The 12,120-nt window shown below is 47.1% G+C and overlaps 1 protein-coding gene across 1 annotated transcript in view; it reads left to right on the top strand.

The window, feature by feature from the left end:
• Window positions 1-12,120, top strand: part of LOC147107099 (protein kinase C-binding protein NELL1-like) — a 974,256-nt gene that overhangs the window by 956,869 nt on the left and 5,267 nt on the right. The window contains exon 18 of the mRNA XM_086008154.1: window positions 4,679-4,903. Within this exon, the coding sequence (XP_085864280.1) occupies window positions 4,679-4,903 (225 nt within the window). The remainder of the gene's footprint in view (window positions 1-4,678; window positions 4,904-12,120) is intronic.

Raw genomic sequence — 12,120 nt, 5'->3', positions numbered from 1 at the left:
CTATCTGGTGTCACCTCATTGGAACAACCTCTCTCAGCATTAACAGATCGCTTCTGTCATCTGCCATCTATTACATCAGCATCGGTGCCCTTGAAACTATCTCACCTTGGTCCTCAGAATCCCACCACGATCAGCCCTAAAACCAGCAGCACCAGACACACCAGCCACACCGACAACAACACCAAACTTCTTCGCAATCAATTGATGGTGCACAGGACAGAGGGCATCAGCACCCAACCACGTTGCTGCCCGGGATGGCCTCACCATGGCCACATTTACTTCACTTGATGTGTACACCCTGGCTGCCACATGATGCATCAGGTTGGCACCACCCCACACCAACACCATAAAGCATCCCGACAATGCCCAAGCCATTCCTTTCACACTCATCACCATTGCGGGGGGTACCATTATGTCTCACCATTCACTGCAACTCACTAAGCCACTTCCAAAGGTGCACACAGATCTGTCCAAGAACACACAGTGTTGAAAATAAAGATTTCAATGTTTGACAGCACATTAACAGAAACTTCACATGAACATTGGCTAAAACACACAAGTGCCGACCCTTGTGTGGTGTTAGTTGGTATGATTGGACTAGGAAGAGGGTGAGTGTGAGGGGTGACTAGTGAGATGGGGAAGTGATAATGTAGATAGAGAGGGATGGGTGGAGGTGCAAGGTAAGTTGGTGGGAGTAAGGATGTGCGGGAGTAGGGTAGGGAAGGCAGAGTGATGGGGATGCGATGAGTGGCACAACAGGATGAGGTTGAGTGTGGCTTTGTACTAACGTTTCCTGATCTGCTGAGATCATTGAAAGGTTTGCACCACTGCAGCCTGGTCCTCCTGACCACATCCCTGCTTGTACCCTCCTGTGCAATGTGCAACCGGGCTGCGTTGGCGTCCTGAGGAGGTCTCTTCCACCCATTGGAAGGGAAGAGGACCTCCCTGCGTGCTGTGACTCCCTCCATAAGCATATGGAGGGAGTATTGGGAGAGCCTGGGTGCTTCCGTGCACCTCTGTGCAGTCATTGTCAGTGTTTGCAGCACATCAATGCTGTAGAACACTGACAGCACAACTGTCAAAATCAATTTGCGCATGGTCCCTTTAAGGAAACTGGCTGATGATGCGTCATCAAATGACGTCATCAGACCTGCTTCCTTCAGTTGGCCGGCAAACACGCTGGACGGGCTTAACGAGCCTAATCAGGGGAAAATCATTCCGCATAGCGGGCTGGAGCCAGCAGCAGGGTCAGGACCCGCCACTGACGTCGCCCGCCGAGGGAGGGGAAATCGCGGCCATAGTTAATTCTTTAGAAGATTAAACAAAACTGCAAAGTGATGCTGATAAGATGGGGAATGGCCTAAAAAGTGACAGATGGAAAACACTATCAGTAATTGCACGGTGAGGCATTTCGGTAAAAAAATAACAGTAATTATACTCTGAATGGAAGTAGGCTTGGTCTGTGGAAAAGAGGGACAGAACATTAAAGGCTGTAAATGGGTAATAGAATTATAGGTTTTGGGGGAGAAATTCCCCTCCTTTGCGCCTTCCGTCGGGGGCGCTAACGGGGAGCAGAGACCTTTTCGCCCGGCCGCGGCGCTGACCGCGCCTCCCGCCAAATGCCGCGGGAGGTTAGCGGCGCCACTACCAGATTGCGCCCCGATCTCATGCGCCCGGAGATCATGATGTCATCTCCGGGCGCATCGCCCCAGTAGTGCCCCGGCAGAAAAATTCCCCTTCGCCCCCTGCAGCAGTGCCGGGCGATGGCAGCGATCGCTGCAGGGGACGCGAGCAGGGCGGCTAGCCACTAGCAGGGCGGAAGTGAAAGGTGAGGTGGCCGGCCGCCCTGAAAAAAATGTTGGCATTTTTGAAAAAAATGGTTTTTTTTGCTCCGGATGCGGGGTCCGTGCCGTGATCGGTCAGCCTGGTGCACTCTGCTCGAGTGCCAGGCTGATCGCGTGGCACCCCTGCTCCCTGGTGTTGCAGCTAAGTTTATAAAAATAAACTGCAGAGTTTACATCGTGGGGCCCTTCCCTTTAATTCAGGGAAGAGCCCCAGAAATGCGTCAGCGCCACGCTGCCCTGAATTAAAATAGACAATTCAAAGCAAAACCCCTTTCCATAAATTTCTCTGGCTGACATCTGTCAGCCCTCCGACCTGCCTACTGCTCCATGTTGTTAGGCTCCTGCCCAGAACCAGTGTTTTCAGTGAAGGGAGGGCGCACGTTATCTGAGAAACTATGTGTGTGCTCAAGCACTGCTGAGCCGTGCACCCCAGGTCGCAAACTTCTCCCCCTCTTACGCTCCAAGAAGGAAGTGGAACGCTTGATTTAACCCGCCACTTCCCTCTTGGAGCAAAAAGTGGGAATTTTAGAAAGGCTGGAAGAGGTTAGTGCCTGGCGCTAACTTTTCCAGCTTTTCTGATTTAGCGCCCCGAACGGGTCTCGAGGGGAATTTCTCGCCCTTTATCTCAGAAAATAAAAGCCAAGAGGTAATGATGAGCCTGTATAATACGAAGACATCAGTTAGAGTGCTGTGTGCAGTATTCGTCTCCACACTGTAGGAAGGATATTGAAGCTATAGAGAGGGTACAACACGAAGGGCTGGATTTTCATTCAGGAGTCGGGTTGGAGGCGGGACTACAACTTCCGGGGTTGTAGTCCCGCCTCCATCGAGATGCGGCCAATCCACGCGATTTTAACTTGATTGACCTTGTTGAGCCCGCCCAGCGGGCTCAGCAGGCCAATTAAGGGCCACCCGGCAACAGGTGACATCACAGACTGAAATTTCATCTGTCAAGACGTTTTGACAGATGAAATATCAGCGTTTCACAGCTGTTTGAAGCTGTCAAACACTGACAGTCTTACTTATAACATGAGTCCTTCTCCACAGACTCAGTTAGAAATCTCTCCTGCACAGAAAGCTGAAGGCTGTCACTTTTGACAGTTCGCAGCCATTCTGCTTTCTGTGCCGGTGAGATGAGGGACTCCCCGAACCTAAAGGAAGGAAGGCTGTAAAGGTAAGAAAATGTATGTAAAACTTATTTAATCACTTTAGACACACCAAACACACTGACCTTTGCACTCATGCACACATCACTCACCTGAACAACGACATCTCGACCGCTCCAAGCCCTTCAACCCGACGGCCTGACTCCTCCAACTTGGCGTGGTTTGGAGCCGTCGGGAATCCCACACTTCAACATTAATAATAGGGATTAGGCTAAAAACTGCCTGTTAACTACCTGTTAACAGGCAGTTAATTGGCACTAATCCCTTCCCGTCTCGGGGAGATGGGTCCCAGTGCGGGGCGGGTACCCGCCTCCTTTGAAACTGGCATGGAGGTGGGATGGGGTCGGGACCCCTGATTTCGGAAATTTAATCCCCTGCACGCCTCCAATCCCGACTCCACGGCACAATGAAAATCGAGCCCATATTGTCTAGCGTGCTGCCTAGTATAAGAAAAGGCTTGAGAAGTTGGGTCTTTTTTCATTAGAACAAGGCAGATTATGGGGCGATATAATACAAGTGTTTCAAATGATGAAAGGATGGGACAGGATAGACATAACTAGACTGTTTTCAGTAGTTGAGGGTTCAAGAATGAGAGGCCATAGATACAAGATTAAATGAAAGAGATTTAGAATTGAGGGTGGGAGATACTTCTTCACACAGAGCTGTGAGGCTGTCGAATTTATTTCCAGGATTAGTGGCTGAGGCAGGAATTATGTCAACATTCGAGATTAGCTTGGATGGGTGGTTGAAGGGATATGATACAGGGTGGGTAAACACTGACATGGACAGGTTGGGGCGAGTGTTGTAACTTCTATATGGGGCGAGTGTTGTATTTCTATGGGTTTAAAAATGACCTTGCTACCTTACTCTTCGATAAGTACATTGCAAAGAATTGTTTACTTTGTGTCCCTGATATTGGATCAGGATGATTTGTACTGCAGAGGTGATATTTGTAATGCTCTAATCTCTGTCAAAATGTTCCGCGCTGGTATTTCTTTTTTTATTAATCTGAGTGATAGACACAAACAGAAACAAGGACATTGTACCGCAGAGTCCTTTTGGACCTGCCTGAAAAGGTCTAGATAGGAATACACAGAGAAAACATGTTTTCGTTGTAAAGAACTGTATCATTTAACCTTGAATGCATATCTCAGGGGATGTGTGATTTGCAGGTTCTCATTCGCCTTCCAACCTGAGAGGGCATCTCATTGAAACGTATAAAATTCTGACCAGGCTAGACAGACTGGGTGCAGGGCGGATGTTTCCCCTGGCTGGGGAGGGGGGGGGGTGGATGGAGGTCCAGAACGAGGGGTTACAGTCTCAGGATACAGGATAGGACATTTAGGACTGAGATGAGGAGAAATGTCTTCACTCAGAGGCTGGTGAACCTGTGGAATTCTCTACCACAGAAGGCTGTGGAGGCCAAGTCACTGAATATATTTAAGAAGGAGATAGATAGATTTCTAGACACAAAAGACATCAAGGGGTATGGGGAGAGAGCGGGAATATGGTATTGAGATAGAGGATCAGCCATGATCATATTGAATGGCGGAGCAGGCTCGAATGGCCTACTCCTGCTCCTATTTTTCTATGCTTCTAACCTAGTATAACAATGGACGTTTCACTGAGATTTTAGAGCAATTCTGACCATGTACATTTTGTGTGCAGCAGGGAGAAGTAGATTGCTGGCCTTTAACCTGTCCAACTCTCAGCTGTGAGTATACGACCATTCCGGAGGAAGAGTGTTGCCCACACTGTGTGAGCGATCCCTGCTTAGCCGACAACGTGGTCTATGATATCCGACAGACGTGTATAGACAACCACGGAGTAACACGGCTGAGCGGCTCCATATGGACCATGGCGGGATCCCCCTGCACGACTTGCAAGTGCAAGGTATTGTACTGTGTGAGCATTTCAAGCTGTCTTGTCACATCTCACCAACGATCCCACTGTATTGCTACTCTGTACGGTTTATCATCTCATCACTGATGTAGAAATACCTTGTCAAAGTGAGTTTGTGGGGAAAATTGGGCAAAATCATAAAATGTGAGGGAATGGATCCCATATTCTTTTAACTGCTGTTTATAATCTATTTATTAAATAATTTTGTGAATGAAATTCAGACAACCAATAACCTTATGATATCTAGAATCTGCAGTTGCTTGGCCAAAGGATCTTAAACGATAAGAGATTCATATTTTAGGTTTTTTTTTTAATTCGCATTTTTTATGGCAAAGAAGATATGAAAATGACAGGAATTTGTTTTTTTGGCTTCTTATTCAAAAGCTCTCCCCTTTAGTACAGTATATATTTAGCAGACAATCTTCGGAAATGTTATTTGCTGTTAAAATGGTGTGCACAGATGGAGTTTATGTTGTAGCTGATTAGGGCTGTATTTTTCCTAAATTAATGTGCTGATGATCTTGGTCATTAGATAATAAACTTGAAAGGTAATTAATGCAGTTCTCAATTAAAATGAGCACAAAACGACACATTATTTTCAGGCTGATGCTGCCATGCAGTCATTAAGCGCACTTTTCTGTTTGTTCTGATTTAATTGTGTCTCCTTTTCCCACTGCATGTCCTATTTTGTCAGTGAGAACTTTGGCCTACCCATCGGACCTTCCGGAGTCCATAATTACATAAAGCCTAGCACAGCACCAATCAGTTCCTATTTGGTTTTCATTATATATCAATCAGTATATCATTAAAATCAACAATCTGTCTACTTAGACTGTAGCTATGAGCAGAGCCTCCGTAATGATTACAAAGTCCATGTTGGGGCTTGCAATTACTGGTACTCTAAAATATTGGATCATCATAAATCCATTATAAATCAGATACACGTGGTGTGAGAATGTATAATTTCCACAAAAACAATCATTTACATCCCTGAAAGAAGTAGCATGTTCTCCCAACTGCATTGCAATAAGGAGTCGAATTTGCAGTTAAATTACTGTTCTCTTTCTGTGAATCTTTGTGCTCAATCAGGTACAGAATGTTAGCACTTAGAAATGGAAAACTGCCCCATTCCAGGCACTCTGTATCAAGCACTTCAGGCTCAGTTAGAGTACAGGACCGCCGCAGAGTCTCTCTCCTGCGGCCTAACAAATATGCCTGAGCTTTAGCTTTAGAAAAAACACTCCCCTATGGGACTAAAAACAGAAAATGCTGGAGATACTCAGCAGGTTAGGCATCATCTGTGAAGAGAGAAACAGAGTTCATGTTTCAGGTCGATGACCTTTTGTCAGAACTGGAAAAAAGCAGGAAATGGAACAGATTTTTAAGCCAGTGTAGGGGCTGGGAAATGGGGGAGGGGATGAAAGAACAAAAGGGAAGGTCTGTGATAGGATAGAAGGCAGGAGAGATTAAGAGACATTAAGAGATATTCAAAGCAAAAGGAGATGGTAATGGGACTAACTGGATTGAAAGTGCTGTTACAGCCAGCAGAGGAGGCAGTCTGGGCGGGAATCAAACCCAGTGTCCAGAGGTGAAAGGACAGTATGTTAATCCTCTGCATCATTGTCCATATATGTGGAGGGGGCTATTGGGTTGATGTGGCTCAGTATAGAAACCTTATCAATTTCCCCACATATTGACCATTGCATGCATGCAGTGTTATCCTTGATTTCCCCACAGTATTTGTATGGGTAGATTGGATGGATTGTTTGAACTTGCCATGTGGCTGCATGCATAGACAATGTGATCAGTCACCATCTTGTGGGCAGGAAGTGGCTGCTGGCCTGCAGAAATTCGGGCAGCACCCAGGTAAAGTGTGGGGACGGAGGTTCCTGCTCCTCCTGGTCCCACGAAAGGAAAGGAAAAAAAAAACGTACAGGTACTTCGAAAGGCCTCTTCTGCCTCTGATTCTCGTCTCCCTTGGGGCGGAAAGCTGTGGTGGCTTCGCCGCTTTAGCCTGCAGTTAAAATCGGGGTCAAGGCCCGATGATCTCATCATCAGTCCCCGCATATTTAAAGAAGGGCCCCACCGGCTTCAAGGGGGGTCTTTGCTGCCTGCTCACATGAGCAGCTTAAAATTGAAGACGATGGGGTCCTGGAGGGACATCGGTGGGTAAGATTTTAACTGCCTACTGTAGTGTATGTACCTTGAAGAAGGAACTATATTCTGCAGCCACTGTATACTGCAGTACCAGTAGTGACCACCCCTGTATATAAGCCTGTGTAGTAACTTTGTATAGTAGTTCCAGTTTTGTCTCCATTCAGTAAACACCTGTTATAACCAACTTCTGCAGTCCGTGTCTCAATTACACACGGACATTACATTGGCGACAAACAGATCCGAACTTACCTACAGTTCTGCACCACCTCACGGGGATCCATCCCTGAAGCGAATTTATTAGAGGTCGAAACCAGAAGGAAGAAATCCAAAAAGAAAAAAAAAACAAACAGAAGAAACGGGCGTCGACCGTGGGCAACCGCCCTCTGATTCATCGAATTCGAAGATTTGCAGGAGAGGCTGTCGAGAGCTGGGCTTGGTTATCCAGTCTATGGTGTTCCAGCTAATCGGGCTGGTGGCAAGTAGTACACTGATGCTTCCTGGGCTGCGGCGGGCTAGAGCTCGATCGGGTGGCTTTTCAACGGGGCCGAGCAGCGTTGTCGGGAAGAGGAGAGAGAGGGGGTGGAGCACACAGGGCGCGGCCGGTGCTACGAAGCCGGGCAGCGTACAGACCCCAGAAGAGGGAGGGAAGTGTCCCATAGGGTCTGCTCTGACGACAGGAACAGTAATTAAAATAAAAGAAAAAGAAATTAGAAGCGCAGAAAGCCGCGAGGAGCTGCAGTTTGCCACGGGGACCGCGGACAGCGGCGTTGGCAGCAGCGCGGGGGGGAAGCGCGCGAAGACCATAGGGCGTCGCCATCAAGGCATAAAAACGCCAGCAACAGCGCTGGCAGCAGCGGAAAAGACAGAAAGCGCGGGAGGCGCCATCTTAATCCAGCGGGAAAGAAGGCAAAGCGTGGGAGGCGCCATTTTGTTCAATCGGGGAAGAAGGCAAAGCGCGGGAGGCGCCATCTTAGATCTCCAAGATGCCGAAGACTGGCAATATCACTGCCTTCAATAATGCAATAGAAGACTGGACCACGTATGTGGAAAGAGTCGAAGTATATTGCAAGGCAAATGAAGTAGCCGATGAGAAAAAGGCATCGGTACTACTAAACTTAATGGGCACAAGAACGTACAGCCTATTGCGGAACCTGATCTCTCCAGTCAAACCGATGGAGAAGAGTTTTAACGAAATTGTTCATATCCTACAGGAACACCTAAATCCTACACCGCTGCTGATAGCAGAAAGATTTTAATTCCACAAGAGAAATCAGCATAAAGATGAGAGCAATGCTGATTACCTTACGGAACTACGCAAGCTATCAAAGCACTGCCAGTTCGGAGCAGGACTGGCAGATACCCTACGGGACAAATTTGTCTGTGGACTCCTGAGTGAAGGAACCCAGAAGAGGTTACTCTCAGAGAAAGAGCTGACGCTAGATAAGGCTTTCAGCGTGGCAGTATCGTACGAGGCAGCAGCAAGGGGAGCTGCGGAAATACAGCAAAAGCCACAGGAATACGGCACCCATGAAATGACACAGGGATTTGCAAAATGTTATCGCTGCGGCAGAACAACCCATGACCAGAAGGACTGCTGGTCTAAGGACAAAACATGCAGGCAATGCAGAAAGATGGGACACATTGCACGAGTTTGCAGGTCCGGGAAGAAGACTAACGACAACAAAAAGACTACTAAGGAAAAGTACAGGAAAGTACAAAAGATGACGGACAGTAGTTCCGAAGACCAGAAGAGCGATAGTGAATCCGGGAACAAGAGACTAAGCTGTCTCAAACTACACAACGTAATCACAAAAGAGGATCACCGAACCATTTGGGTCACCCTCACGATAGCAGGGTCCCAAGTCAAAATGGAATTGGATACAGGAGCAGCTCTGACCGTCATGAATCGACGAGACTACGAGCGGCTATTCTCACACATACCCTTGAAAGACACATCCATTGTCTTGAAGACATATACGGGGCAGAAAGTATACCCCAGAGGGAAAATAAGGGTGCCTGTCGAATACAACGGCAAGGAAATACAGAAATTGTATCTGTACATACTGCAAGATGGTGGACCACCGTTATTGGGACGTGAATGGATCAGAAAGATAAGTTTAGACTGGCACTGCATTCAGGCACTGACTGTGGCTGGTAAAAAGGATGACGACATCACACCTGGACGATTGTCAAAAATCTTGGCTAACGCTAAAGAGGTATTTCAACAAGAACTGGGAACTCTTAAAGGTGTAACCGCCTCGATAAAAATAGAAGAGAATGCAATTCCCAAGTTTTTCAAAGCAAGACCGGTACCATATGCAATTCGCCCAGCCGTCGAGGCAGAGCTGGAGAATCTGGAGAATGCAGGCGTTTTAACTAAGGTAGACTGGAGCGAGTGGGCGACACCCATCATTCCTGTCATGAAGAAAACGTTAAACAATAAGTCTGAGGAGCCAAGGAAGGTTCGCATCTGTGGGGACTTCAAGGTGACTGTGAACCCAGTCCTTCACACAGTACAGTATCCTCTTCCGAGGATAGAAGATATTTTTGCCTCACTATCTGGAGGGAAACGTTTTACAAAAATTGACCTAGCGCAAGCATATTTGCAGATGGAGGTTGAAGAATCCTCTAGGAAATATCTCACGATAAACACTCACAAAGGTCTTTACCAGTATAATCGACTGGTATTCGGAGTTGCATCAGCTCCGGCTATGTGGCAAAGAGCGATGGAACAAGTCCTGCAAGGGATTCCAGGGACTCAGTGTTACTTGGACGACATCCTAGTGACAGGTGAAAATGACAGTGAACACCTTGCCAACCTAGAGCAGGTGCTCACTAGGCTAAGAGAACATGAGCTATGAGCCAATCGCCCCAAGTGCAAGTTTTTTAAGAAACAAATATCGTATTGTGGCCACGTGATTGATGAAGAGGGGTTACATAAGTCCCCTGACAAAATTGAAGCGGTAGTTAAGGCTCCAGCGCCTGAAAATGTGTCGCAACTGAGGTCATTCCTCAGATTGGTGAATTACTACCATAAGTTTTTGCCGAATTTGTCCACAATTCTGCACCCACTGAACGCCCTGCTACAAACTGGAGTAGCATGGAAATGGAGCGATGAATGTAAGCGGGCCTTTCAGATGAGTAAAGGCCTGATCACTTCAAGAGAAGTATTGGATCACTACAACCCATCACTACCGATAAGACTGGTGTGTGATGCGTCTCCCTACGGCGTTGGAGCGGTACTGTCACATAAATCCCTTGATGGTTCAGAGAGGCCGATAGCTTTTGCGTCATGCTCGTTAACTGCAGCTGAGCGTAACTACGCCCAGATTGACAGAGAGGCCCTCAGCCTGGTGTGGGGGGTGAAGAAGTTCAATCACTATCTGCACGGATAGAAATTTACTCTACTAACTGATCATCAACCTCTTGTCTCCATTTTCAACCCTCAGAAGGGCGTCCCGATAATGACAGCACAACGGCTACAGAGGTGGTCCCTTTTCCTAGGGGCACACCAATATGACATCGAGTACAAAGGAACTAAACAGCATGGGAATGCTGATGGATTGTCGCGCCTACCGTTGCCGACGGTGGAAGAAGCACCTGCAGTGGATCCTGTGGAGATATTCCACTCGACCATTGTCGAATGTCTCCCTGTGACGAATGCAAACATAGAAAAGGAAACACGAAATGACCCGACACTCTCCAGGGTCTATGATTTAACGGTGAAGGGATGGCCAGCACATGGCGAACCACTGTTGCCAGCATTCTCGCCGAGAAGAGAACAGCTGTCAGTGTGCCGAGGAACCTTGATGTGTGGATCCAGAGTAGTAATTCCACCCAAATTGAAGGATAGAGTGCTCAATGAGCTTCATGAGGGTCATCTGGGAGGGGTAAAAATGAAGAACTTAGCCAGAGCGTTTGTGTGGTGGCCGGGAATCGATAGAGAAATCGAAGAGATGACCAAGAGCTGTACAGGATGCCAGAAGGTCCAAAACGCCCCACCACAAGCCCCTCTACATCCATGGGAGTGGCCCTTGTCTCCATGGCAAAGGGTACACATTGATTTTGCTGGTCCATTTATGGACTCGATGTTTTTAATTGCGGTGGATGCACATTCAAAGTGGCCAGAGGTAATAAAAATGTCCTCAACCACCACAGAAAAAACTATCACAGTCTTACGAACCATATTCGCCAGAAATGGGCTGCCTGAACAGATTTGCTCCGACAATGGACCACAGTTTGTGTCTGAAGAGTTCCGGAGGTTCTTAAAGAACAATGGTGTTAAGCATTACACATCCGCCCCATATCATCCAGCCACCAATGGATCGGCTGAGAGGTTCGTTCAAACATTCAAGAAGGCTATCAAGGCAATGTGTAATGAAGACATACCCCTACAACACAAGGTGGATAACTTCTTGTTTGCCTACCGGAATGCGACACATGCGGTTACCAACCAAACTCCAGCCATGATGTTCTTCAATCGAAGACTAAGATGCCGCTTGGATTTGGTTAAGCCAAACATCAGAAGAGATGTGGAGAACAGGCAGTTTCAGAATATGAATGAAAGGCCAACCAGGAGTTTCAAGATAGGTCAACCAGTTTTGGCCCGGGACTACTGCACAGAGAAATGGCAGCCAGGAACGATGTGCACATGGCAAGGACCTCTAATGTATACCGTGGACGTTGGAGAGAGCATTGTAAGACGCCATGCTGACCAGATTCTAGAGTCACTGGAAATCGTCAAATCTACACCACGATCCTATACACCTGGTGATGAAACCGAAGTACCAATTGCATCTACCTCAGAATCGGTGATATTGGAAGCAGACGAACCAAACAACGACGTTGATCCCGAATCAACTTTGCCAGAAGAACCTGATACCCCAAAGAGGCGTTATCCGGACAGAATCAGGAAGCCTCCTCAAAGACTGAATTTATAATTGATTAACTTCAGCTAATGTATATAGCAACTGTAATTGTAAATATGTTATTTAAGTATTAATCGAATGTTATGTACTGTTTAGCTAAAAGGGGAGGAATTGTAGTGTATG

Source organism: Somniosus microcephalus, chromosome 15 (genome assembly GCF_052327205.1).
Source record: "Somniosus microcephalus isolate GS21.2 chromosome 15, FLI_Smic_1.0, whole genome shotgun sequence".
In the NCBI taxonomy this organism is placed as follows: Eukaryota; Metazoa; Chordata; class Chondrichthyes; order Squaliformes; family Somniosidae; genus Somniosus; species Somniosus microcephalus.
Note: the sequence above shows the minus strand (reverse complement) of the source record. Positions and strands in the feature narration are given on the sequence as shown.